General features: G+C 48.1%; 1 protein-coding gene across 5 annotated transcripts in view; it reads right to left on the bottom strand.

Moving 5' to 3' along the window:
- Nucleotides 1-939: 939 nt before the first annotated feature.
- The window catches only part of Mtus2 (microtubule associated scaffold protein 2), a 388646-nt gene continuing 363992 nt past the window's right edge, over nt 940-25593 (bottom strand). For all 5 annotated transcript variants that reach the window (XM_031338775.1, XM_031338773.1, XM_031338772.1 and 2 more), the window contains 7 exons: nt 24543-24757; nt 16767-16872; nt 14029-14102; nt 11013-11111; nt 9025-9144; nt 5697-5794; nt 940-3644 (listed from right to left, as the gene is read on the bottom strand). In XM_031338775.1, coding sequence (XP_031194635.1) covers nt 3431-3644; nt 5697-5794; nt 9025-9144; nt 11013-11111; nt 14029-14102; nt 16767-16872; nt 24543-24757 — 926 coding nt within the window. In that variant the 3' untranslated portion in view covers nt 940-3430. The remainder of the gene's footprint in view (nt 3645-5696; nt 5795-9024; nt 9145-11012; nt 11112-14028; nt 14103-16766; nt 16873-24542; nt 24758-25593) is intronic.

The raw sequence follows: 25593 nt of genomic DNA, 5'->3' as shown, positions 1-25593 counted from the left end.
AGGTCTCCCATACAGGTGAGCCGAGATCCTCAGGGCTCTTTGGTGCAGAGGTGGTGATGGAGGGCTGGATTCCTAAGCTTCCTCCGCCTGCATTGAATCCCCTTTGGGAGGGAACATTGTTCCTTTTGGCTTCTCAGAGCTGGTGTCAATCTCAATTCCTGAACGCAATGTGCTAGGGGCCAGGTCAGCATCCAACTTCTTTATAAATGATGGCGCTGGCATCAGGCCTGTTTACCACATGGGACGGGGCTGAGGACCACGCTCAATGGCTGCCATACTGTGAGGGAGCTCGATATCCCAGGAAAAACCAAGGCTAGGTTATATGGACGAGTGATGCATTAATCAGTATTCCCTATCAATAATTTTGGAAGCTTGGGTGATCTGCAGGGGATCACAGGGACCAGAGAGTGACATGAACTCAGGGGCAGCTATTCGGCTGTTCACAAGCCCAGAATGGTTGTGGTCTCCTCGCCATTCTCATGGCACTCCACCAAAATGGGCACAGGAAGTGGGAAACTTCAGGTCTTCCTTGTGACCCCCCAAGCAATGCTGGGCACCTGTGGGACACGCTAGGGCCAGGTGAGGTTGGACAAACTGGCCATAATCCATCCACAACAGTGGCTGGTGGGATAGGAAGAGTGGCTGATTTCAGATTGAATGAGCAAATGTGTATCTTAGCCACTGTGGTGGTTTGAATACGGATTAGCACATGGGATCATATGTATATTTGAACTCTTGATTCCCAGGTGGTGGACTGTTGAGAAGAAATGGGAAAGAGCGATGCATAGCTTTGGACTCATTGAGTCTAGAGCTGAGTCTCTAGACTTGGTTCCAATCAACCCTGGCCCACACAGAAAGGGTATAAAAATACCTTTTGCATCCTTGTCTGCCTTGTCAGGACTGAATGAAATTTGTCTCCAGTTACACAGACCACATGGATATCATGGAAAGTCCCTCAGGTTCATTTTAATAAGCTTTAGAGTTCAACACAAATATGGAGCACAGTTAACCAGAGGGGCAGGACAAAGAACACTGTGCCCCCTTCAACTAATCCCAGAGTACCTGACCTCAAGCCCCAAACCCATCCTGACATCACAAGAGTGTCGTCCCAGCCCAAGGCAACTGAGTTGATGAAGGCTAGCAGAACCTCCTGACTCCACGAAGACTGAGCTGTTCGGCAGGTCTGTCCATGGCAGGAGGGGAGGATGCGGTGTCCCAGCCTGGGAAGGGAGACAGACACGGGCTTCCATGCCAAGAGGTCCAGATCATTGTAGCATGGAGACAGAGGAATCATAGCAGCTCCAGCCACCTGGATCTCAGAACTTGTGGGGTACCATATGTGATGGGTGTCTGTGATGGAGAAATGAAGTCAGGGCCATGGGGGAGTTTGATTCAAGTGCCCAGGGTTGAGGCTGTTAAGGGCAAAGCTCTAGTCCACCTAATGAGGGTACATAGATCTAACATCTCTACCACGTTGACCACAACAGCCTAACATACTGCACCACATTCTATAATCACATCGAACTCTGTATTGCTGAGCACCTGCCATCGGCAGGTACAGCTGTGGAGGCGGGTCCTAACTTGGAGAGCTAAGCGGCCAACCAAACTTATACCTGCAGGTTGTGCCTGCTAAAAGAATAAATATTTGTGTGTGTTGGAACTGACACGGCACGGGCTACTCTTATGGACCGCCCAGTTCAGTATCCCAGTATCATGCAGAGCCAAAGGGAAAAGACCTGTTTCTTCTCTGTGTATCTTCTGTGTATGTCTCCAGAATGGGCAAGACCCATGGAGGTTGGTTACAATCAGATGCACCTGAGACCAAGGAAGCCCAACTTGGAGCCACAGGAGGATGTGGACCACATTTGCCTCTGTGTCAGTTATGTGTGTCCTTGGAGATGTTAACACCATGCCCGGGCTGGTTCTTCTTGGCTCCATGGCTCTTGTCATCTTGGGCATGCTCAGAGACAGGCAGGCCCATGCTTAGAGAGTGAAGGGTCTCTTGCCACATACAGAAAACAGAGGTATCATTATCAGCACTGTACTGACCGTTAAAACTACTCTTTTGTGGATCATGCTTCTAATCTTCCATAGCACTACATGAATACCGTTCGTGTTCTAATTCTACCGTGTTAGAGACAAAGGCCAGTCCAGTGGCTGATGGATGCTGACTGGCCGTTTCACTGCATTCCCTTGTTTGGGAGAGCCTTCTGGGGCTAAGGTAGGACCACGGCCAGGGGCAGCCCTGGTGACCCTCCAGCAGAAGGGACATGATCTAGCACCGTTAGAACTGGCTTCGCCCCTTTCCCCAGGAGAGAAAGGCTGGTTTCTGGAAGCCTTGACTAGAACCCCTGAGCCATCTTGATGTGCGGTGATGGGGTTGAGTCACAGAACCAAACTAAAAATGGGGGTGTTGCCTATGAGGGGCAACGATGGGGGCCATGTTGGCCCCTATCAGCACTCCTCCGTCACGAGGATGGGCCATGCATGGTCTTGATTTTCTCCAAGTTCATGCTCACCCTCACTGCAAAGGTCACATGCTTCCATGTTTTCCTGAGGATGCAATAATAGCTTGATGGATTCCAAGATGCCATTCAGGGGTGGGGGGAGCAAAACTGGTGTTTTCAAGATAATAATGAATCACTAAGGGGGAAGACACTGGCCAGACATGTGACCCCTCAGTCCCCCCACCCAAGCTACATTTTACCTCTTCAGGATGGGAGAAGTCATAATTAAATCCTGCAATGGGGTACCAGTGACCCCACCTCACGTTGGACTAAGAAGCTAACTGCTCCAAAGGCAGTTACCATCTACAAATCGCTGGTGTTTAGGTTAAGCAGGGTACCACTCGGTGGCAGTTAGGCATGCTTCTATCTTTTATTTTCTGTCTTTTTTTTTCCTTCTCTATTTTGGGTAGAAATATTTCCAGGAAACTAGATAGAAATGCATTTTCATTTTCCAATAATTCTTAGGCACAAGTTAGAAAACTGCTGACCATCACTAAAATATGTCAGCGTATGGCGTTATAAAAAAAAATGCAATTCGGAATCGCCACAGGTGTATACCCACACATCTGGATATACACACGCAGGGGCACAAGGAGGGTTTTGTGTATTCAAAACGGAGCTGTTTGTGACTGACCTAAAGTTCTGCCATGGAAGTTCGTCACTCAAGAACAACTGGAGTTGTTTCTCTTTTGCTTCTCACTACACTAAAACATTTTTTTTTTTTTTTTTTTTGAACACCAGACTCTGCTGTTTATCCCTTCCTAAGCGCCAACTCCAGGATGGTCTCACACAAGGGTCAGAGAGGATGCTGCCTAAGATGCATTATGTAGCTACTGAGCATGCGCACAGGGTGGCCACCAGCACCTGGCTAGCACTCCCTCAGATGGACAGAAGCCTGAGCTCCTGTGGGTGCCAGGGCGATGTCATCTAGGTGTGGTAGTGACTCTGGCTGGAGAGGAGGGTCCAGAGGAGGAGCCTCTGTACACTGGAGATGTCGGGGAGAGTTTAATTGGGCTGGTTGGGTCCCCAGTTTGGAGCTTCCAAAGTAGTTCTTCGTTGGTTCGGCTCAGTCTCTTCTTTTCCTGGGTCTCTTTCTCCACGTATTCCTGGAGGTTAGCATTTTCCTCTGACAGTTGTCTGCATGGAGGAGAAGGATGGTTAGGCAGCAAGTGGGCCTACTAATGACACTGAGGCTGACAGGCAGAGGCCAGGGCAATACCTCATGGCCCACAGGTTTCTCTACTGGGTTAGGGGAGGTTGTGGCAGTTGTACACAGAGTAAAGGCTAGAGGCTGGAGCAGAAAGAGGAGAGATGGTAGGCCACATGGCATGCTGCTAGGGGCCCGTAGGAGAGGTTGCTTAGAGACGTGGAGACTGCCTATGGCTGTGGTCAGGGTACTGACTAGCAGCTGCCAATCAGCCAGGAATACTTTCCCATTACCTCCTGCCCTGGGTACATGCCTCTGCGACTGAAGTCATTAGTTCTGCTGTAGAGTTAGTCTGTCTACCTGTCTGTCTGCTAGACCACAAGCCCTAGAGGGCAGGGGTTGAGGCTCTGTTATGTTCTTGGCTGGCATTCAGAGTGGCATCCAGAAAAATAGATGCTTGTTCACTGTTGGGCAATGAAGGGGAAAGAAAGGCAATCCTATTTTTGTTTTGGTGTGTGTGTGTGTGTGTGTGTGTGTGTGTGTGTGTGTGTGTGTGCACAAGCATGCACGTGCGCACATGTGTGTGATGTATGTCATGGTGCTTAAGTTGCTGGCTTTGCTGCATGTTTTCAATAATTTTGTACTTGATAAGTGTTTTGCCTGCATGCGTGTCTGAGAGCCACTTGCATGCAGTGCTTGTAGAGGCCAGAAGAGGGCGTGTGCCTCCTGGAACTGGAGTTTCAGATGCTTGTGGGCTGCCAGATAGGTGTGGGGAATCCAACTTGCTTCTTCTGAGCCGGGCGGTGGTGGCGCACACCTTTAATCCCAGCATTGAGAGGCAGAAGCAGGCGGATTTCTGAGTTTGAGGCCAGCCTGGTCTACAGAGTGAGTTCCAGGACAGCCAGGACTACACAGAGAAACCCTGTCTCAAAAAACAAAAAAACAAAACAAAACAAACAAACAAAATCCAGAACAAAAACCAACCAAACAAAAACAAAAAACTTGGGTCTTCTGGAAAAGCAGCCAGTGCTCTTATCCACTGAGTCCCCTGTCCCCTGACTATTCCATTTTGTGTTTTAGAAGGTGATAACCGCTTCCAGGAATCAACAAATACATTTTGCAACTGGATGGGCTTAAGTCCTGAAAGGGTACTCTGAGCCAACACCTGCACTTGCTGTCTGAGGTGGCTGGGTATGTGTGAACACGTTGGTATGTCAGTGTATAAGCATGCTCATGCATCAACATATGTGTAAGTCTGAGCATGTGCATGCATGTGTGAATGTATGTATACATGAGTGCATGCACATGAGCATGTGTTTACACAGGATAACATATAGCCGCACTGAGGAGACTGGTCCAGCAGAGTCGGACCAGTGAAGAAAAGAACCTGCAGCTGGCCATGGAAGCCCAAGCTGTTTTCACTGCATTCTGAGCTAGGGTCAAGGGTGACTCCCAATCCTTCCTTAGAAGCAGGTCTCCTAAGGAAAGATCCTGTAAGGAAGAGCTGACCTGAGCTTCTGGAATATTGGGGTTACCTAGCCATGGTTCTCTCTCTCTTTTTTTTTGTTTTTGTTTTTGTTTTTGTTTTTGGTTTTTGGTTTCTCGAGACAGGGTTTCTCTGTGTAGCCCTGGCTGTCCTGGAACTCACTCTGTAGACCAGGCTGGCCTCGAACTCAGAAATCCACCTGCCTCTGCCTCCCAAGTGCTGGGATTAAAGGCATGCGCCACCACTGCCCGGTGCCATGGTTCTCTTTAGCCTGGGGACACCCCACTGATGCTCCTCTCCTAATCTCTAGGATGAAATCTTCCTGCTGTGGGGTCCCTGCTTTCTGGGCTTGTGGTCTTCACTCACTTCTGGGGAATGGGGCAGGACATGATGTGATGCAGAGCCAGGTTGTGCACCAAGTCGTTGCAGCCGTGTGCTTTTCTTCTGACCATGTGAGAGGCAGCAGGAGATTATTCAGACTGGATACTGGGACATGAGGATGTTCCAGGAAAGCCATTTTGAGAAGGACATGCAATCAGAAACTGGGCTCACCCACCTGGTGACAACTGTGTTCTGGTCGATCCTTGCTTTGAGATCTTCGTTCTGCTGCTGGAGTACCTGGATCTTTTCTTCCAGGATGATGTTCTTCTCCACCTAGCAAAGGGACAGCAGTGAAGAAACTCCCACCAGCCAACAGCAAGCCAGCAGCCCTGGCTTCTGCACTTTGGAGGATTTCCAGAAACAGTATTTTGCTAACCGCTCTATGCAATGCTTTTGTGGGCTAGAAACTCAGGTGAGATGGATAATGGACCAGCATCGCCCTTTTCAGAAAGACAGAACAGAGAATGCCAGAGTGCACTGTAGGTAGTAAAAAGCACTGTAGTACATAATTTAGACTGTGTGTGTGGCACACATGTGTATATGTGCTTATATATGAGAGAGGGAGAGACAGACAGAGAGAGACAGAGACAGAGAGACAGAGAATACATAAATTTTTTACAGAGAGTGTCACAGTGCACTGTCACTGTTAGAATCAGGGTGTGGATCCCAGCTTGACCAGTAGGCTTGTGGTCACCTGCAGTAAATCACTGTCCCTTGCCAGACATACATACTCGGCCCTACTCATTCTGAATTAACAGGGCTAGAGAGTCAAGTATCGTGGGCATATTTTTTTCCTTTCCAGCCAGAACAACAAAGCAAAGAAGCCTAGAAGTCTAAAAGTTTATGGGGATCTTCTTTGTTTTTGAAGATACAGGAGCAAAGGTCAATTTTTTAAAACAGAGAAAGGAAGCCTTGGCCCTCTATTGGGAAAGCCTATTATGGTGACTGTTCTCCCAGTTTATGCCATCTCTCCAAACCCTGGGGGGGTTTAGCTCATGTGCGCTTTCGTTCTAACTTCAGAATTCTTTAAAAAGAGGCTTTACTCTGTAGCCCATGCTGGCTGGACTCTCCATGTGGCTCAGGGTGTCCTGGAATACATGGTAACCTTCCGCTTTAGCTTCCCACCTGCCACCCAGCTTCCCACCTGCCACCATACCTGGATTGTCCCGTGAAAGAGGGCGGTGCATTGACTGTTCCCGTAGCTAATCTTTAAAGAAAACTGCAACTTGCCCATGAATAGGGCTTGGGAATCCTTGCCGAGGACAGGTAAGGTCCCAAGGCACCCTACCTGGCCTTCATCTTTATTCTCAGGAAGTAGGAAATAATAGATTCCCAGGACAGGAAGTCATGTAGGCCTTCTGCAAAGCCAGAACATGGCTGAACATAGCCAGATCAGCCCAGGGGCTTGTGGGTGGCTCTACGCAGATAGTCCAGTCACCAAGAGAAAGATGGATGGGTGCTTCAAGGGTCACCCTAGCCAGGACACATGGCAATATCAGGTCTATGCAGCCCCTGTGGTCCGGGTTAGTGTTGGGAGGAGCTATGTGGCTCTCATTGCCTGGGACAGTGGTAACAGACACACCTGCCTCTCCACTGCCTGGAATGCACCTGTGCAACAGAGAGCCACAACAGAGAGCCACACATGGGTTAATACAGCAGGCGCTGCTGGGTCAGCACCGCACCAGGTTTGAGTAAACTATTTGCAAAGGATGTTTCAGAGACAAATGGGGATGAGATGTCCAGTAACTAACTCTAACTCTTCTAAGCTGGAGGTGTGATACATGTCTGTAATCTCAGTACTCTGGTGGTGGAGGCAGGGGGATCACAAGTTTCAGACCAGCATGGGCTACATAGCAAGATCCTATCTGGGGGGAAAAGACCTGTTCATTGGAAGAGGGCTATAGAACACTGTACAAGACAAAATCTGGTGTGTGTTTGTGTGTGTGTGTGTGTGTGTGTGTGTGTGTGTGTATGTGTGTAGATAATCTCTTATGCATTCTTTAAAAGCATTCACTTGTCAATAAACTGCTGATTGGCCAATGGTCTGAGGTAGGATTAGAAGGTGGTACATCTGACAGAGAAAGAGGATTTTGGGATTGAGTCAGGATGGAAAGATCTGCCTAGACCCAGAGGAAGACAGTGACATAAAACTGAGGATAAGGTAGCCAGCTCTGTGACATGACTTAGACTCCTTTCAATGGGATAACTGAGCTATAAGATAGTGGAATAAGCCAAAGCCCAGGCATTTATTGATATATAAGAAGTCTCAGAGTCATTATTTGGGGGAACTTATGAACAGGTGAGAAAGCCTACAGTTGTGTGTGCATGTGTGTGTGTGTGTGTGTGTGTATGTGTGTGTAGGAGCGGTATTAAGACATATCTCTGAGAAGTATTAATAGTAGAAGAAATATGATATTCTTTTTTTTTTTTTGGTTTTTTGAGACAGGGTTCTCTGTATAGCCCTGGCTGTCCTGGAGCTCACTCTGTAGACCAGGCTGGCCTCGAACTCAGAAATCCACCTGCCTCTGCCTCCCAAGTGCTGGGATTAAAGGCGTGCACCACCACACCCAACTTGAAATATGATATTCTAATTTTCTTATTTTGTTTATCTTTCCTACCATGTATACATTCTCTCTTCCTCTTTCATAATAGCAAACATTTAAAAAACAACAAAGTGGGCTGGAGAGAGGGCTCAGCTATTAAAAACATTTATGGCTCTTGTGGACCTAAATTTGGTTCCCAGCACACGCATCAAGCAGCTCCAGGAGGATCTAGCGCCCTCTTCTGGCCTCAGTGGGTCCTACACCTACACCCACACACAGACATGCACACAGATACATAGTTTTTAAAAAGCCCTTATCTGGGCCTTGGGCCTCTAGAAGGCAGTAGATACTGCTCTGTTTCCCTAGGCTAGTTCCCAGGAACCCAGCTGAGGACCAGGTAGAAACTGTTTTGAACTGGATGCTCCTTTCCCTCCAAAGCAACTATGAGGAACCTCCTTCCCCAGGTGCAGTACCAGGATGTGGGGTCTTTGGAGGTGACTGGCTCATGAAGGTGGACCCCCATGACTGATATCTCTGATGCTTCTGTCACGTGGCGATTTAGGGGCACTCCTCCAGGGTTGCCTTGTGGACTCAGCCACTCACAGCCTGGGTGCAACTGTCCCCCTTCCTAGGCTTCTTCTCTCTGGGCAGCACCCACTGCCCAGGTTAGCTGTTGGAATGGAAGAACAGTGCTTTGCCCAGGCCTGGTGCACAGCAGCGATGGATCGTTCAGGCTGTCGCCTTAGTGCTGGAAAGACATGACAAAGACTGGCGAAGTAACAAAAAGAGGCCACCGGGACTCCTTGGCAGAGATCCTGACTTTGTGAGAAGGGCTTCCGAGCTGAGCTATGAGTGCCCTGTTCACCTGTGAGCCACAGGCTGGGAGGGACACACCTCACGGAACACTGTCAACAGTGAGAGCCACAGCACCCACTTTCTGGAGCAAGCAAGCCAACTCACCAGCTTCTCCAGCTCAATGATCTTCTTCTCCTGCAGGTGGATTTGCTGGTTCTTCATCTCCAACACCTGCTTCAGGCTCTGCATGTCTTCTTCCAGGTGCTGGTACGGAGCCAGCGCAATCTACAAGGGCAGAGAGCGTGCGCTTTAGGCCAGGTTCCCAGCACCGCGCTGTAGCCCGAGGTTATGAATCAGGCAGTGTGATTGCCGTGCTCCCGGCAATGTACAGCCACAGCATCTGTGCGGGAACAAGGGCCAGCGCCCCCGAGGGGGGATTCCTCGGGTAACACAGGCTCTGACCACCCTCCCACAGGACTGGATTCCCAGGGCGCTGGGGTCTCACAAGTCTCACCTGTGTCCCTAAGCTCATGTATAGGAAACCAGTCAAGAGCTTTACAAAGCAATGTGGATGGAGGAACTCTCTCAAGGCTCTGCCCCTAGATGAAGAACTATGGGTAATCAATGGCTACCAAGGGAGGGGGAGGGGGAAGATCAGGCTTCTCCTGGAATGAGGCCCTGTGACTGGTTACCCAATCCCTGGGTGGTCAGCCCTAATAAACACATGCACAAGGAGCATTAGATGACTCAGCAGGCCCTAACTGTCTAGCTGTCCGTTTGTCATAATAATCAAAGAATAGGTCATGAGGCTGAGAGAGGGTCCATGGAGGAAATGGCAGGGAAGAATGTGTAGCAGAAATAATGGCACTCATGTACGGAATTCTAACAATATTAAATGTTAAAGAAAATTTAACATGTTCAATGTAAAGAAAATTTAACATGTTCAATGTATTAAAGATACCATTCCCTATTTTTTTTAAAAAAAAATCTTATTTTACACACACACACACACACACACACACACACACACACACACACACATTGGTGTTTTGCCTGCCAGTATGTATGTATGACGGTGTCAGGTCTCCCAGCGAAGGAGTTAGAGATAGTTGTGAGCTGCCATGTGGGTGCTGGGAATTGAACCTAGGTCCTCTGGAAGACCATTCAGTGCTCTTAACCACTGAGCCATCTCTCCAGCCCTATCTGTTCCTGTCCTCTTCCCCCCAACCCCCCAATCTAGCTTTGGCTGTCCTGGTACCTGTAGACCAGGCCAGCCTCGAATTCATAGAGGTCTGCCTGTCTTGGCCTCTCAAATGCTAGGATTGAAGGCACAAGCCACCACACATGCAGCTCATTCCGTTTTTTTAAAAGAGCCATTTATGAGAATAATGTGTCAGAGCAGGTCTGGTGGACATGAACAGTAAAATGGTAGGACATCAATTTGAATTTGAACTTCAGAGAAGCAACACTGAAAAAAATCCAAGCTAGCTGTGGCAGCTCAGGCTTGTAATAGTGGTCATGCAAGAGAAAGAATCAGGAGGATGGGAAGTTTAAAACCAACCTGGGCAATTTCACAAGACTCTGTCTCAAAATAAGGAGGAGGAAGGGGAGCAGGGTAGGGGTTTGGCTCAGTGCTAGAGAACTCGCCTAGCACACATCAAGCTGTAGGTTCAGTTCACTCCCCTCCAGGGTAAAAGCAGTATAACATTTCAATGAAAGGTGCTCATCCTTAATGTTCACCTCTCTCCAACACTGCATTAGATGGTAGAGGTTTTCCAGCTATTCTTGGGGGAAAAATTACCTTCTTATAACTCACATCTCAGCTAGCCCTGTCCAGTGCCAGCCTAAAGCGCATCTGCGAAAGCAGGGTGTGGACTGTCTTCAGCCAGAGAGGAAGTTACATTATAGGTACCCAGGGATCCTGCCTGAGGGATGCTGTGAGATTTGGCAAGAAATGGAAGGTTGCTGGAGAGACCCATGGTTCTGGTCCGTCTTGGGGAGAGGAGCTGTCAGACACTGAACACACATCCCAGAGCTGTTGGGAGCCCTCCCTGGAGCAGTAGCGGCTCAGTGTGGAGGCCTCATCCTTGGGCAAGGCTGCAGAGGAAGCCAGCTCATGTCCCCATGCCCATGGCCTGGGTGTCCATGACTACCTCCAGCTGTTCCTCCGTGGTTTTCCTTAGAGCCTCCTCAAAGCGCCGGGCTCTGTCCCGCAGAGATTGGCTCTGAAAAGTTAGCGTGTCCACCTGGTCCTGCAAATGACAACAAGAGATGTCCCTCCAGGGGCCACATGGAAGGAGGTGGTGGCAGCTGGGGATGGCAGGTTAGTTTTCATCAACCTGTCATGAGCTGGGAAGAGGGACTCTTAATTGAGGAATTGCTCCTATCAGATTGTCTGTGTGGTATTTTCTCCATTAATGATTAGTGTGGGTATGCTCAGCCCACTGTGGGCAGAACCATCCCTAGGCAGGTGGTCCTGGGCGGTATAGGAAAGGTAACTGAGTAAGCCTGTACAGCAGTACCCCTCTGTGATCTCTGCATCAGTTCCTATCTCCAGGTTCCTGTCTTGGCTTCTCTCAATGATAGGCTGTAACCTGTCAGTCAAATAAACCCTTTCCTTCCTAAGTTGCTTTGGGTCAGTGGTTTTATCACAGCAACAGGGAAGCGAACTAGGACCCAGAGAGAGAAGGCCATTTACCCTTCACCAGACCCTCTCATCCCAGGCTTACTGCTGACCCTTCTGATTTCAGGGCTGGGCTGACCTACAAGGGGAGCCATGCATTCTCATCAGGTTTAATACTCTCCCCACTGGACCAGGACCAGCAGCCCCATCTTGGGGCAGCGGTCTGTGTGTGTTAAAGGAATGGCGGCATGCCTGTGGTACAAAGGGCTCCTTCCTGTTCAGCTTCACAGCAACTGTGGCTAAGGAGACACCGAACCCCAACCACAGTGATGATGTCACCACAGCACATGAAGTGTGTTTGCCAGTGAATCTGCACTCTCCGTGACTAAAGAGCACCTCTTCCTCCACAGTTCACTTGATGAGGAGTCCACAGTTACCCCAATGACCTCGTTTCAGCTGTATTAAAATACAGGGGCCAGGAGCTCTCATGAACTCTTCTAGCCAGAGATATGGCCTTAGTCAGTGATTGGAAGGAGCTGGGACTTGCAATTGAGGTGACTTGGCACAACGTGCCCACACATGAGCCAGCTTACCAGGCTACTTCCTTCCCTCACCATAGTAGAGAGCTTCCATTTCCACACTTAGTAGCCCTGGCTGTCCTGGAACTCACTGTGTAGACCAGGCTGGCCTCGAACTCAGAGATCTGCCTGCCTCTGCCTCCCAAGTGCTGGGATTAAAGGCATGTGCCACCACTGCCTGCTTGCCTTTTGCTTTTGAGAAACCAAAGTCCCCAACTTGCCATTAAATGCTAACACTAACACATAGGGACAACATAGCTGTCAGTAGGAGTTTGTGCTCAGGAGAGCTAATGAGTAGAAATGTCAGTTTGGAGCAGCTCCTCTGGGCCAGCACTGGGCTACGGCACCACTGCCCTCACCTTCCAGAATGGGCTATAACATACCTGGTGCTACCTGACTCCCACACCAACAATCATGATCAGGGATGGATTTAAACAATCCAACCAACATCTTTCTGCCTTGTTCACTATTCAGAACAAATCCACAGAGATGTAAGGACTCTTACAGCAGCCATGTCAGGATGAAATGGCTACTTTATGTCACTGGAGTGATGTGACCCCTCTTGAGGCTTTTAGAGTCAACAAATGGCAGTCTAATAGTAAATGTCCCACTACCTGGAGTTGCTCATCACAGCTATTTCTCTTTGCCTCTCACTGCAAGCCAAGCCAAAGTTAATTCAACCCCACACCTCGTTCTCCTTCATCTGCTCATGTCTTGAGAAAGCTATTATCCCCATTTTACAGGTGAATAACTCTAGGCTGCATCAACCTTAGATCTCAAAGCTAGCAAGAACTGGTAGGGTGGGGATTTGAACTTCTAACTGCCCAAACTAGCAATTTCTCTAGCTGCCTAGTGGCACTAGGAAGTTGGCTCTGGAGACTGTGCCCTCCACACACCAATACCTAGCTCACAAAGTTTCTGCTGGGTGAGAGGTACAGCATACAGAATTGTATGGCCTTTGGCTGATGGAGCAGAGAGGACTCTGTGACTGAAAGACAGGCACCTCACTGTTGTATTGTACTCCAGGTTCCACGTTTTCTGCAGTGTTCTTGCTGTGACCCTGGCTTCCTTTTGGGATGGGCTCATTGTGACAGGGATGTCATCAACGAAGTAAGATTTCTGTTATAGTCATGGCAACAATTGTTCCAATTTCCAGACAAGGGTGATCTTGACATTTAAAAGGCCCTGTCTTCTCCAGTCAGAATCACTCCAGCTGTCACATCTCCCTCTAGTACTAGGGCTGCTTCTGGCTCTTTAAAGGCAACTGGCAGGTCTCAGAAGGCAGGAAGGAGATGAATGTGCTGGGGAGACCCCCCACTATTCTCTTGAAGACCAGGAGGAAGCCAGGCAGCTTGGCTGGTATCTAAGACCAACATCTTCCCCAGGTGACAGTGAGAGGCAAAATGGGTGATTTTTCATCCCACCCACCTCCAGGTAACCTAAATGCCTCTTAAAACCACCACCATGGTGAGCCAGGTGGTTGTGGTACATGCCTTTAATCCCAGCACTTGGGAAGCAAAGGCAGGAAGATCTCTGAGTTCAAGGCCAACCTGGTCTATGGAGTGAGTTCTATGACAACCAGGGCTACACAGAAAAACCCTGTCTAAAGAAAACAAAACAAGCAAACGAAAGCCTCCCAGGATGTGGTCTACCAATCCCAGCCTCCATAACCTCAAATTGTTCTCTAGAATGTTCTCCTCCCACCCCAATCCCTCTATCCAGGTACCTCTGACCCAGCAAATGCCCTATTACCTTAGCGTTCTCTGACAGCATTATTCATGAGGCATTGTGACTTCTCAGAGCTGTTATATTTTCCCCACAGCTCCGTGAAGAGAGAACCTTGGACAGGGAGTATATTATCTTTGTCTCCATGTTCCAGTACACAGCAGGGGTCGGATAAACATCTGCAAGTGAGCGTAATGCTATAGCTATTTGGACACCCACTAAGGAAGAAGGGGGAACACTCACCTGTAATGACAGCCGCAGCTTTTCAAAGTTTTCTTCCAACTCCTTTTTCTCAAATTCATGGGCAGACATCAATTCTGGGAAGAAGAAAGATGATATCAAATTGCTAAGTGGGCCTTTCTTTTGAAAAGCATAAAACAATGTTGTTTGGTCCAGAGAAGGACCCGTGACTTCCGGTAGTGATGGATGGCTACAGCACACTCCAGGGGTTCTTTGGCTCATGTGAAATTGACTGTGATGATCAGACTGTGATTTTTGAGAGAAAGAGGTGATCAGGACACAGAGCGATGAAGGGGGGGGGGGTTGGAGGAGAAAAGAGGGAAAGAAGTGGCCAAGCTCTTCTGTATCCTGCACAATCTCGGCCCTGTGAGAACCTTTGCAATTAGCATCGGCTGAATGTCCCACCTTTCCTAATAGTGAAACAGTGATTTCTTCCATTCCTAGGATTTGCCCTCCCTGATTCAAAGCATCCACCTGGGGCTGAGGAATGAGCTTTGCAAGGTGGAATTAGAGAAGTCAACTATGCTTGAGGTTGAATTCATGCTGTGAATATGGAATCAGTGCTGTGCCATTAAGGACATCCTGGTGACCTCAGGGCCACACCCTGAGGACTAGGGATCCCCAAGATTTGCTTGAATAAAGAGCAGCTATAAGACACTTGGCCAGAAGGAAAGGCTGACTGCTCTGCTATTTTGGGGGTGGGGTGGGGGGGGGGTTGGATCACTCTGCTCCGTAAAAGGCCTCATCCCAGCAATAGTTGATAAGTTACACAGATGAAGGTGATGTAGGTGGCAGGCAAATGTAGTCTGTTTCCCGCTAGACGGAAGAGTCTTATTAGCTGGATGAAGCTCATATCATCCTGCCTAGACCAGCGATTTGTTTTTGTGGTGTGATCAGAAGAGTGAACTGTCTCCTTAATCAGCCTAGATCCCTTTCTTGGAATGAGAGAGGCCTGGAAAGCAACAATTACCATTTGGGTTGCCATGAGCTGTAATTAGGAAAATCTGTGTGGTTTCCATCAGCTCAAAACTTTAACTAGTGGCGACTGGGGTTGAACTAGTTCCATAGCCAAAGTTTACACCTGTGAAAAAATAAGGTTTGTGTTGATTTCATTGACTTTATTTTTTTATATATATATTTATTTTGTGTATGAGAGTTTGCATACATGTATGTATGTGCACCATGTGCATGCTTAGTGTCCAAGGAGGTCAAAAGAACTGGAGTTATAGATAGTTGTGAGCTATCATGTGGGTGCTGGCCCCTGAACCTGAGTCCTCTGCAAAATCAACAAGTGCTCTTAACCACTGGACCATCTTTTCAGCCCTTGATTTCATTGACTTTACATGAACTGGTCTTCTGGTCTACCTGCCTCTGTATATGATTAGTTTTAGTGGTTACTGAGATCATCACCATATTACAATGAATGTTAAGGTCCTATTATACAGACCACATTATCTCAGCATCATATATAACTCAAAGGCCTGGGATGTGGTATCTAAGCAAGACTTCATTTGTCAGTACAAAAAAAAAAATCTACCAGGCTTAATGTGTGGAAATACGGGGGTGGGGGGCAGTGGAATACCATAATTTATGGAATCTGTACTTTAAAGTCCCTAAGGCACCATGACTGCAGCTTGGGAATGGGCACTGCCAGAAGGTCCCAATACCCTGAGGGACCGGGACATCATCTAATACCATTTCTTACTACACAATATTGGCTTCCCACAATGCATTTCTTCATTTCAAGGTCACAAAACTCTGTCCTTTTTGCTCTCTAAAGTGCTTCCCAATTCCTGCTACCTATTAGAAAGCCCTGATGAGTAGAATAAGCTAAGTTAGATTTTTGGAGTTGAAATTTGTAGCTGAAGGTAGGGACTCAGGTGCCGGACTGAGCTAGTTCTCAGGATACTGTTCTCTCTTGTCTCCACTTTGGGCTTATGGGAAAGATTCTTTAGAGAGGTGACAGCACAGGTATCAGATACTGTACAGTGAGCTTGATGTTAAAAAGACTGTTTTTAAAACAATAAAAAAATCTGGGCCAGGTGGTGATGGCACGCACCTGGCACCTGTATTCCTAGCATTGGGGAGGAAGAGAAAGAGGGATCTCTGTGAAGTCAAGGCCAGCCTGGTCTATAGATCCAGTTCAAGGATAGCCAGGGCTACACAGAGGAACAACAACAACAACAACAAGAGTCTGTAGACTTAAATTTGCTTCATGAGTATTGTGGACAGGGAGTCAAACTCCAGAGATACTGCTCCTGCCTATGAACATCATGAAGACCCTTAATCTTATCAAGCCTTATGCAGGAAAAAGCCTAAGTTGTCTTTGCCTATAGAAGAATGGCCCCTGAGCCTGACTCCACCTTGAGTCATCCAAGGATCTCTAAAACATCTCATGTCCTCATTGCATGTGGACTCAAGGCGGGTTAGAACTTTAAAGGGATTTTAAAATTGACTCAAGGTTCTAATTAACTCCTTTGGAGGAGAGAAATAGAGGCCCGGATGCATGAAGTTTTAGACACAGAGCTGGAGCTAGAACCCTGGGCCTGCTGCATGCTAGGCACGCCTCTCCAACCCTGCCTGAAGCCTTACTTTCCATTTCTTCTTCTCACAGGAATGAACACAAAGGCCACAATAGAGAGGCAAAAGGGCAGAAAAGAAAAAAGCAGGGGTCCTTTGCTATGCTGCCAGAGGAGTTCAGCTTGCCCACTTTTGCTCGCTGCACACAGGCTGGTACATACCTTGGACTTTGTGGTCGTGGTCATCCTGGAGGATGGTAATGGCGACCGTGTGGTTATTTTCCATCTCCAGCAGGGCAGCCTCATGGCTGGCAGTAATGTCTTCCACCTGAAGGAAAGGCATGGCCACTGGTTATCCGGAGAGCTGAGGTGACTGTCAGGAATATCCACGTAGCTTGGGAAATGTAGGTGCAGCTTAATGGGAAGAGAAAGTTAATGGCCCCACCAGAGACAAGTCACTCTGATGGGATGACAGACACTCCCGGTCTAGTACCAAGGTAAAGTCAGGATTTGCAGATGACATGGTATTTCCTAGAGTCACTGCCACAACCTGGCTCACTGCAGAAAGATTGAAGTTCCATTTGGCTGGGCAGTAGTGGTGCACGCCTTTAATCCCAGAACTCCAGAGGCAGAGGGCAGCCAGATCTCTGAGTTCAAGGCCAGCCTGGTCTATAGAGTGAGTTCTAGGACAACCTTGGCTGCACAGAGAAACTCTGCCTCAAACTGCTCTCCTCCAAAAAAGATGTTCCACTCAGTAAGGCCTGTCCTAGCCACCTCTGTAGAGCCCTGGACCATGACATCACACACTCTTCCTTCACCCTGAGAGGTACTGATGGGGCAGGGAGAAGTCCTCCATGCCAAGGTCTTCCCAAGGTTCCCTAGTGTCAGGGAGTGGGAGCTACTCTGCCCTAAGCTCTCAGTTAGAGCCTATCCCACTCTACTCTCATGAGTCAGGCATTTCTATGTGTTTCACCCAACAGTTAGAAAGTGGCAGAGATAAGCAGGGTCCCAATGGTGCTGTTCTCTCAGATACACACAGTGACAGCCTCCTCCTAAGGGACCCTCAGCAGGCGTACCTTTTGGATCCTCTCCCCAGTTCCCAGGTGAGTCCAGCAGGCTCACACATGTCCCCTGCACCAAGGTCCTAAGCCATCCAGATTGCCACCTGCTGGGCCTCTCTCCTGACAGGCAACTTGGGGCTGCCTCTGGGAAGTGTTTCCCCACTCTCACCGGCATGCAGCCTGCTCCAGATGTTTCAGGTATCACTTTTGATTTTCCTTGCTGGTGACTGAACCCAGTGCCTTGCACATGCTGAGCAACCACCTCAGTCAATGAGCTACACACTCAGCCTCATTTTTATACTTACTGAATCCGTTACCCAAAGACTGTACTGCCTACGGTATTTACTGCATTTTATTTATTTGTTTATTTATTTATTTATTCATTTACTTATTTATTTTGAGTTCTTGAGAAAGGGTTTCTCTGTGTAGCTCTGGCTGTCCTGGAACTCTCTCTGTAGACCAGGCTGGCCTCAAACTCAGAGATCCTCCTGCCTCTGTCTCCCGAGTGCTTTTGTTAAAGGCATTCACCACCACTGCTGGGCCTGCAAGTGGCTTTTCTTGATCTATCATTACCTTCAATCTGTTTATTGTTTGCAAACAATCATTTCCATCACGGTTTTGACTTCAAAGGTATGCCAAACTGGAGTAAATGCTCAGGACACTCTCTCCCCATGAAGGCCTCTCCTAGACATATAATACATGATACGATGTTTATCCAAATTCTTTGTCAAGAATCTCTTCTACTGCCACCACACAGTGTAGCATGTATATTATGCATGTACATCTGTCTACACAAATGCCTTCACATCCGAAACCAGTTTTAACGAAAATGCTGGAAGAAACCTGGAACACAAAACATTTTTGTTCCATGTGGCCTTACAGGTAATTCAATAATTCAGTGTATTTCATGACCTACAATTGTGTCAAAACCTGACATTTTCAAAGCACAAATCCAGAAGATGTGTCAGGATGCCAAGGACTTCGGTGGCCCAGTTAAGGACACATAGCTTCTAACTGACAATATCTGGCCACCTTTGCAGAAACCTCATATAGAGGAAGATATGTTCTTTACAATACAGAAGGAAGATAAGTTCTCTACTATGAAGGAAGCCTGCTTTAAGCAACACCCAAGAGGGCAAGCATGTGCATGCACAGGTATGTGTGCAGTACCCACCAAGGCCATGAGGGGGCATTAGATCCCCCAGAGCAGGTGGTTGTGAGCTGCTCAATGTGTAGGTACTGAGAACAGAATACAGGTCCTCTGGCAGAGCAGTTTGTATTGTAACCACTGAGCATTCTCTCTCCAGCCCCCAATGTCTTTTTATGTAAAACTTGTACCACTCAGACTCTCCACTGCCCTGACCAAATGCCTGACAGAAACAACTTAGAGGAAAAAATGAGACGTACTTCAGAATTTCAGAGGGTTTAGTCCACAAGCACTTGACCCATGTGCTTGGGCAGAATATCATGGCAGCAAGGGTTTATGGGGAAGAAATTTCCTCACCTCACAGTGGACAGGACGCAGAAAGGAAGAGGTCTTCAAAGACATGCGCTGTGGCCTACTTCCTCTAGCCAGACTCCAGCCACTGAAGTATCCACCACTGCCTTTTCTTATCTACTTATATTATGTTTATGTTGTTTGCCATCCTGCATGTCTACATGCAGTGCCTAAGCAGGCCAGAAGAGGGCGTCTGATCCCTGGAACTGGAATTACAGACGGATGTGAGCCACCATGTGGCTACTGGGAACGGACAAGGTTCTCGGGAAGAGCAGCCAGTGCTCTTAACCACTAAGCCATCTCCCCAGCCCCTATTTATTTTTATTTATATGTGTGTGTCAGTGTGTGAGTATAAGCAGAAGGAGGTATTGGTCACCCAGAGCTGGAATTACATGTGGTATAAGCTGCCTGATCTGGGTGCTAGGAGTGGAACTCAGTTCTCTGCAAGATCGGCCAGAGTTCTTAAGCCCCTCCCACCCTTTCTCAAAACTGCCGCATTAGCTACAATCAAGTGTTTGACACAGGAGGCACTGGGAGACATTTTGAATCCCAACAGTAATGGTGAGGGGTTGATTCCCATTAGGAATAATCTCACTTTGTGGGAAACTTTACCTCTCATCTGCTCACCACCAGCACACCTACCCCTCCCCCCTCCCCTCCCATGTTGGGAACAAATCAGTTTTGTTTATGCTTGGCAAATACTCTACCACAGCGGTTCTCAACCTTCCTAATACAGTCCCTCATGCTGGGGAGACTCCCAACCATAACATCATTGTGTTGTTACTTCATTGTACTGGCTGGTTTTGTGTGTCAACTTGACACAGGCTGGAGTTATCACAGAGAAGGGAGCTTCAGTTGGGGAAGTGCCTCCATGAGATCCAGCTGTGGGGCATTTTCTCAATTGGTGATCAAGGGGGTAGGGCCCCTTGTGGGTGGTGCCATCCTCGGGCTGGAAGTCTTGGGTTCTATAAGAGAGCAGGCTGAGCAAGCCGGGGGAAGCAAGCCAGTAAGGAACATCCCTTCATGGCCTCTGCATCAGCTCCTGCTTTCTGACCTGCTTGAGTTCCAGTCCTGACTTCCTCTGGTGATCAACAGCAATGTGGAAGTAAGCTAAATAAACCCTTTCCTCCCCAACTTGCTTCATGGTCATGACGTTTGTGCAGGAATAGAAACCCTGACTAAGACACTTTATAAGTCTACTTTTGCTACTATTATGAATCATAATGTAAATATCTGAAATGCAGGATATCTGGTATGTGACCCCTGTGAAAGAGTCCTTCAACTCCCAAAGGGTCATGCCCCATAGGTTGAAAACCAGTTCTCTACCACCAAGCAAACTTCCTAGACTCACTCTCTCTCTCTCTCTCTCTCTCTCTCTCTCTCTCTCTCTCTCTCTCTCTCTCTCTCCTTTCCTCCCCTCCCTCCCTCTCTCTGCCATACATTGTCATCTTTTTTTCATTTTGTTTTGTTTTTTTCGAGACAGGGTTTCTCTGTGTAGCCCTGGCTGTCCTGGAACTCATGCTATAGACCAGGCTGGCCTCCAACTCAGAAATCCGCCTGTCTCTGCCTCCCAAGTGCTGGGATTAAAGGCATGCGCCACCACTGCCCAGTGAATTGTCATCTTTTAAAACAGAGAAATCAGGCTGGAGAGATAGCTCAGCAGTTAAGAGCACTGACTGCTCTTCCAGAGGTCCTGGGTTCAATTCCTAGCAACCATATGGTGGCTCACAACCATCTGTAATGGGACACGATGCCCTCTTCTGGTGTATCTGAGGGCAGCTATAGTGTACTCATATAAATAAAATAAATAAATCCTTAAAAATAAAAATAAAACAGGGAAATCACTGGACAGAGCCAACAAGGAGCCCACAGCAATGTCTGTGATAGCATGGATTTGGAACCAGCTTGTCTCTCTGTTGACTGGGCATTCTTGCTTAAAGTGAACTGAGCCTCGAAGCACTCATGGCTCAGTGCTAAGAATCCACTCTGAGAAGAAGCTCACCAGAACAGTATTCAAACAACCAGTTCCTATTCACATGAGGTTCTAGTGGAATTTTTGTCTAAAACCTTTCAGTCTGGAGGAAAAAAAAATGGTTGAATGGAAGGGGTTGGAGAAATGACTCAGCTTTTATGAGCATCCCCCGCTCTTGCAGAAGTCTTTGGTTCACTGTTGGGCACCCACACCTGGAAGTTCACAACTGCCTAGAACTTCAATTCTAGGGAATCAGACTCCCCTCCTCTGTTCTCTGTGGGTATCAGTATGCACAATAGCACATAATACACGTCAAAAACCTCAAATCTCTATAAAAGGGAAAACCCTTCCTTTCTGTTCCACTAAAAATGTCAGTCAAACCCACAGCACTGTCTGTAAAAATAAGAGCTGAATTATTACCTAGGGCCACGGTATTTATCCAGCCCAGTGTAAATGAAATATCTTTCACTGGTCCTTGGTAGGATTTAGTCTCTCACACAAATTTCTATGGAGAGTTTCAGAAAAGAGGGATAGACAGAAAGATTAAATGCCAGAAGAACCCACGTGTCCCTGGTGGTAAATGCGGCCCAATTGGCAATATAGCATTATGTCTGCGGCCTAGGTGTGTGCCTTGGTGGCATGCTGGACAGCAGGTCTTTGATTTAGTGCTGAGGGACTACTGTGGTCAATATGATAAGACTGATGTAAGGGCATGTCGTGTCCATCTCAGCCTCTGGGAGGAGCTTTTATGAATGAATTATTGACCTCCAGACTCCAAGGGGCCATATAGAGTTAAAGGAATGACCATTATGTTCAGAAAGAAGTCAATGGGAGCCTGTGAGCTACAGTTTGAACAAACCCTTGCTCTTCAGTAATTTAGGTTTCATGTCTCTTTGTGACTTTAAAGAACACCCCCTTGAATAGGAAGGGGTGCGATCTACTTAAGAGCAACCTGTCTCCTGCCAGTGATTAATCTCCTTGGCTTCTCTTCCTGTGGTAGCAGGCTCCTCAGGGCAGGGGCTCACAGAAACGAAGCAACTAGTAGGAATGCCCAGTCTTGAGGAGAGGTCAAAATCCTCTGAAGATATTTGCATGGGTTTAGACCAGTTTCCCCAATAGGAAACAAAAGATGATTTAATGTATTGTAGATGACAAATCAGAGGAAAAGGTCTTCCTAAGCCAGCCTGTGGCAAGCATGGGGGTTTGAAGGAGAAACGTCTCCCATAGGCTCACATATCTGAACGCTTAGCCTTGGGCTGGCGGAAGTGTTTGAAGACGATTAGGAGGTGGAGCCTTGCTGGGGGAAGTACGTCACTGGGGGCGGGCTTCGAGCGTCTGCAGCTTTGCTTCCATTCCAGCTCACTCTGTTTCATGCATCCAGCTAAGATGTGAGCTCAGCTTCCAATGCCTTGCTGTGTGCCTCTCTTGCCATGATAAGACTGTTCTCTCTGGCACCATAAGCCAAAATAAACTTTGTCTTCCATAAGCTGCTTCCATAGCAACAACAACAACAAAAATAACCAATTTAACAAGCTTCGGCTGCCCGACGATCTTTCTCAGTTAGTTAGAACCTTTGGTACAGCCAACTCGGACCACAACATCCTACCTTCTGCCCCTCCACAGAGATAGGATTCTGGGCTCTTTCATGGAGGAGGCTGTCAAGTTTGCCCATCAAACAGCCCCAGTTGTTTGGCGAAACAGCTATTCCCTGGAATAGGACTCCTTGCTGGGGTCAACTTGCTACTCAGCTGGGTGCAGAGGCGCCATGGGTGGAAAGCTGTCTCTCAGAGCAAAGATGGAGTTATAGGCTTTACATTTAGCCACCTGCTGGACACAATTAACTGGGGCTTCGGCTGTTCACTTAGAGAAGATGTATTTTGAATGAAGCATTGTGTGCTCTATATTTTCTCATTGAACTCAAACCAGATTAAACTCCCATTTGCCCCCATCCCAGACACACATCCTCATTAGAGGAGCCAGAGGGAGCCAGCCTGGGCTTACACCCTCCAGCACCCTCCTGCTAGCTTCTTTTTTAACAGCCTGTTTCCTAGACGCTAGCCCAGGGCAGGAAGTAGGCTGTATGGGAGCATCCAAGCTGACTCAGTTTCATTCCCAGTGTGGCCTTCTCTTCAGCTTGAGGGGTGAGTGTTGGTATTCTGTCTGGACTCCACCCCCACAGTTTCCTGACAACAGCCAGGTAGGCCTGGCCCTATAGAAGGGGCTGCTTGGCCCCTCCTCTCCCTCTTGCTTCTCTTGCCTCGTTCTTGACTCTTGCCTCTTGCCCCCTTACTCCACCTCTCTTTCCACTCCCTTCTCCTCCCTCCATGTGGCCATGGCCAGCCTCTACTTTTCTACTCTCTCCTTCTCTCTGCCTTTCTCTGCTTCTGCTACCCTCTTAACTCCCCTCCCCATGCCCTGAGTAAACTCTACTCTATACTATACTGTCATGTGGCTGGTCTCTGGGGGGCAGGGGGAGGGATGCCTTGGCATGGGCCTGCCAAGACACACCTTCCCCCACACCCCCACCAGAATATATTTTAATAGCTCTTTCTCCTTTTATGATCACAACAGTGGGTGTCAGGAGGACTCCATCTCTCCTGCATCACCTCTACTCAGCACAGGGTCTCCTGTGCCAGACAGTGAGGTCCCGGGGCCTCATTCTGTTTGTGTAGACTTATCTTCTCCTGCAGGGAGGATGGAGCTGGCTGGGTGGGCAGACTAAGGAGATGTTACACACGGTGATAGGCTGAGTGGTTTCTTCCTGTTCAAACTCCTTGTGGGGGTAGAGTGGGGGTGGGGTGGGGGTGTATGTGCTTGCCACTCACCTGGCAAGGCTGAGGTTTTGTTTTTGTTTTTGTTTGTTTGTTTTTTTGAGACAGGGTTTCTCTGTGTAGCCCTGGCTATCCTAGAACTCACTTTGTAGACCAGGCTTGCCTCTGCCTCCCATGTACTGGGATTAAAGGTGTGAGCCATCACTGCCCCAGCTGCAAGGTTGAGTTTTTAAAGAAAACAGAGAAAGACAGTTTGGTGAGTCACAGCAATGCACTCCTCAAGGGAGACAAGGGACTTCTGCTCATGCTTCATGCAACAGAACTCTGGTAGCTTACTTAACCCTGGGACTCTGTCATCTTACCTGTAAAATGGGGATAGGAATGGCCATCTGGAAGGGTAATGGAGTCAGGATACATCAAGCATTGAAAATAGTGGCTGGTGCAGAGCCAGGGTCACATACACGTTTGTGTAGCTCCTCTGCCCATAAAGAATATGCGAAGAACAGATGACCAATAAGTATAAAACTGCAATCTTAGGTCTAAGTTCTCACTGAGAGGATAATCTTACCCCAACTGGGAAGGATGAGAGGGACCCATAGCGTCTGCAGGGGCAGCATAGTAGGGTGCAGAGAAAGCCAGAATGAGGCTGGCGAGTGAGCTTAACCCCGAGCCTCAAGTGACGCAGCCTCTTCTCACCTGCTCCTGGTGCTGGCAGCGCATGCGCAGCAGCTGGTCCTGGTGCTCCGCCTGCAGCCGCGCCCTCTCAGCCTGGAACTGCTGCTGCAGCCGCTCCTGCAGCTCCTTCACCTCGGCCTGCTGCTGCCAGCCCAACTTCCTTAGCTCCTCCTCGAAGCGTCGCTCCAGAGCCTCCTTCTCCTTCTGCAGCTTCTCACACTTGGCAGTGTTGAAGGCTGCAGCGAACACAGAGAAGTTTTCTTTAGCACGGTGGGGAGCAGACTCTGTGATCACCCACCACAAGCCCTCCTGAAGCTTTCAAAAATAAAACTGAAATAGGAACCACTGGGTCGGAGTGTAACTCAGCGGTAGAGTGCTTGGCTTGGCATGCAGGGGGCTCTCCCAACACCGAAATCTGATTAAAGAGGTAAACAAATAAAATAAACCATAGGCAGGTGATATCTGTGAGTTTGAGGCCAGCCTCGTCTACATAGCAAGTCCCACGCCATTCAGGGCTACACAGTGAGGCCCTGTCTCAAAAGCAAGTAAACAGAGAAAGAAATACACCACAAACACCTCAAAACCTAGTTGTACAACATATTGATATTGACATAAAAGACTTTCTTTCCCTGAACCATTTGGGAACAAGGTATTCATTGACTGTCCTACTATGTCTCAATTTCCTAGTGTGGATGAGCTGCTTACCTACAAGGCTAGCCCACTCAGGAGATCCGTGACACAATGGTGCCACCCAGTGCTTAGAGCTGTGAAAACTGCCCCAGTCAAGGCTCAATGTTTTCCTACTGATAACAGGTCACGTCCCCTTATTGCTGACATTTGTTTGCAAGACTTGCTGGTACAAACAATATTACCTATAATACAACAACCTGTTCACTCATGTGCTGGGTCACTTTTCATTAAAATGAGTTCCTGGAGTGGAACTTCCATGGCGTTTAAGACTATGGGTGTCAGGTGTCATTCAGCAGTTGATGTTTTCTTTAAATATCATAGTTAGTGGTTAATAAACCCGTGACCACCAGGGGGCGGTATGGCAATTGAAAATTTCCCGTGT

This window comes from Mastomys coucha, unplaced genomic scaffold (genome assembly GCF_008632895.1).
Source record: "Mastomys coucha isolate ucsf_1 unplaced genomic scaffold, UCSF_Mcou_1 pScaffold22, whole genome shotgun sequence".
NCBI lineage: Eukaryota > Metazoa > Chordata > Mammalia > Rodentia > Muridae > Mastomys > Mastomys coucha.
The sequence above is the reverse complement of the archived record's forward strand: the minus strand, read 5'-3'. Positions and strand labels throughout refer to the sequence as shown.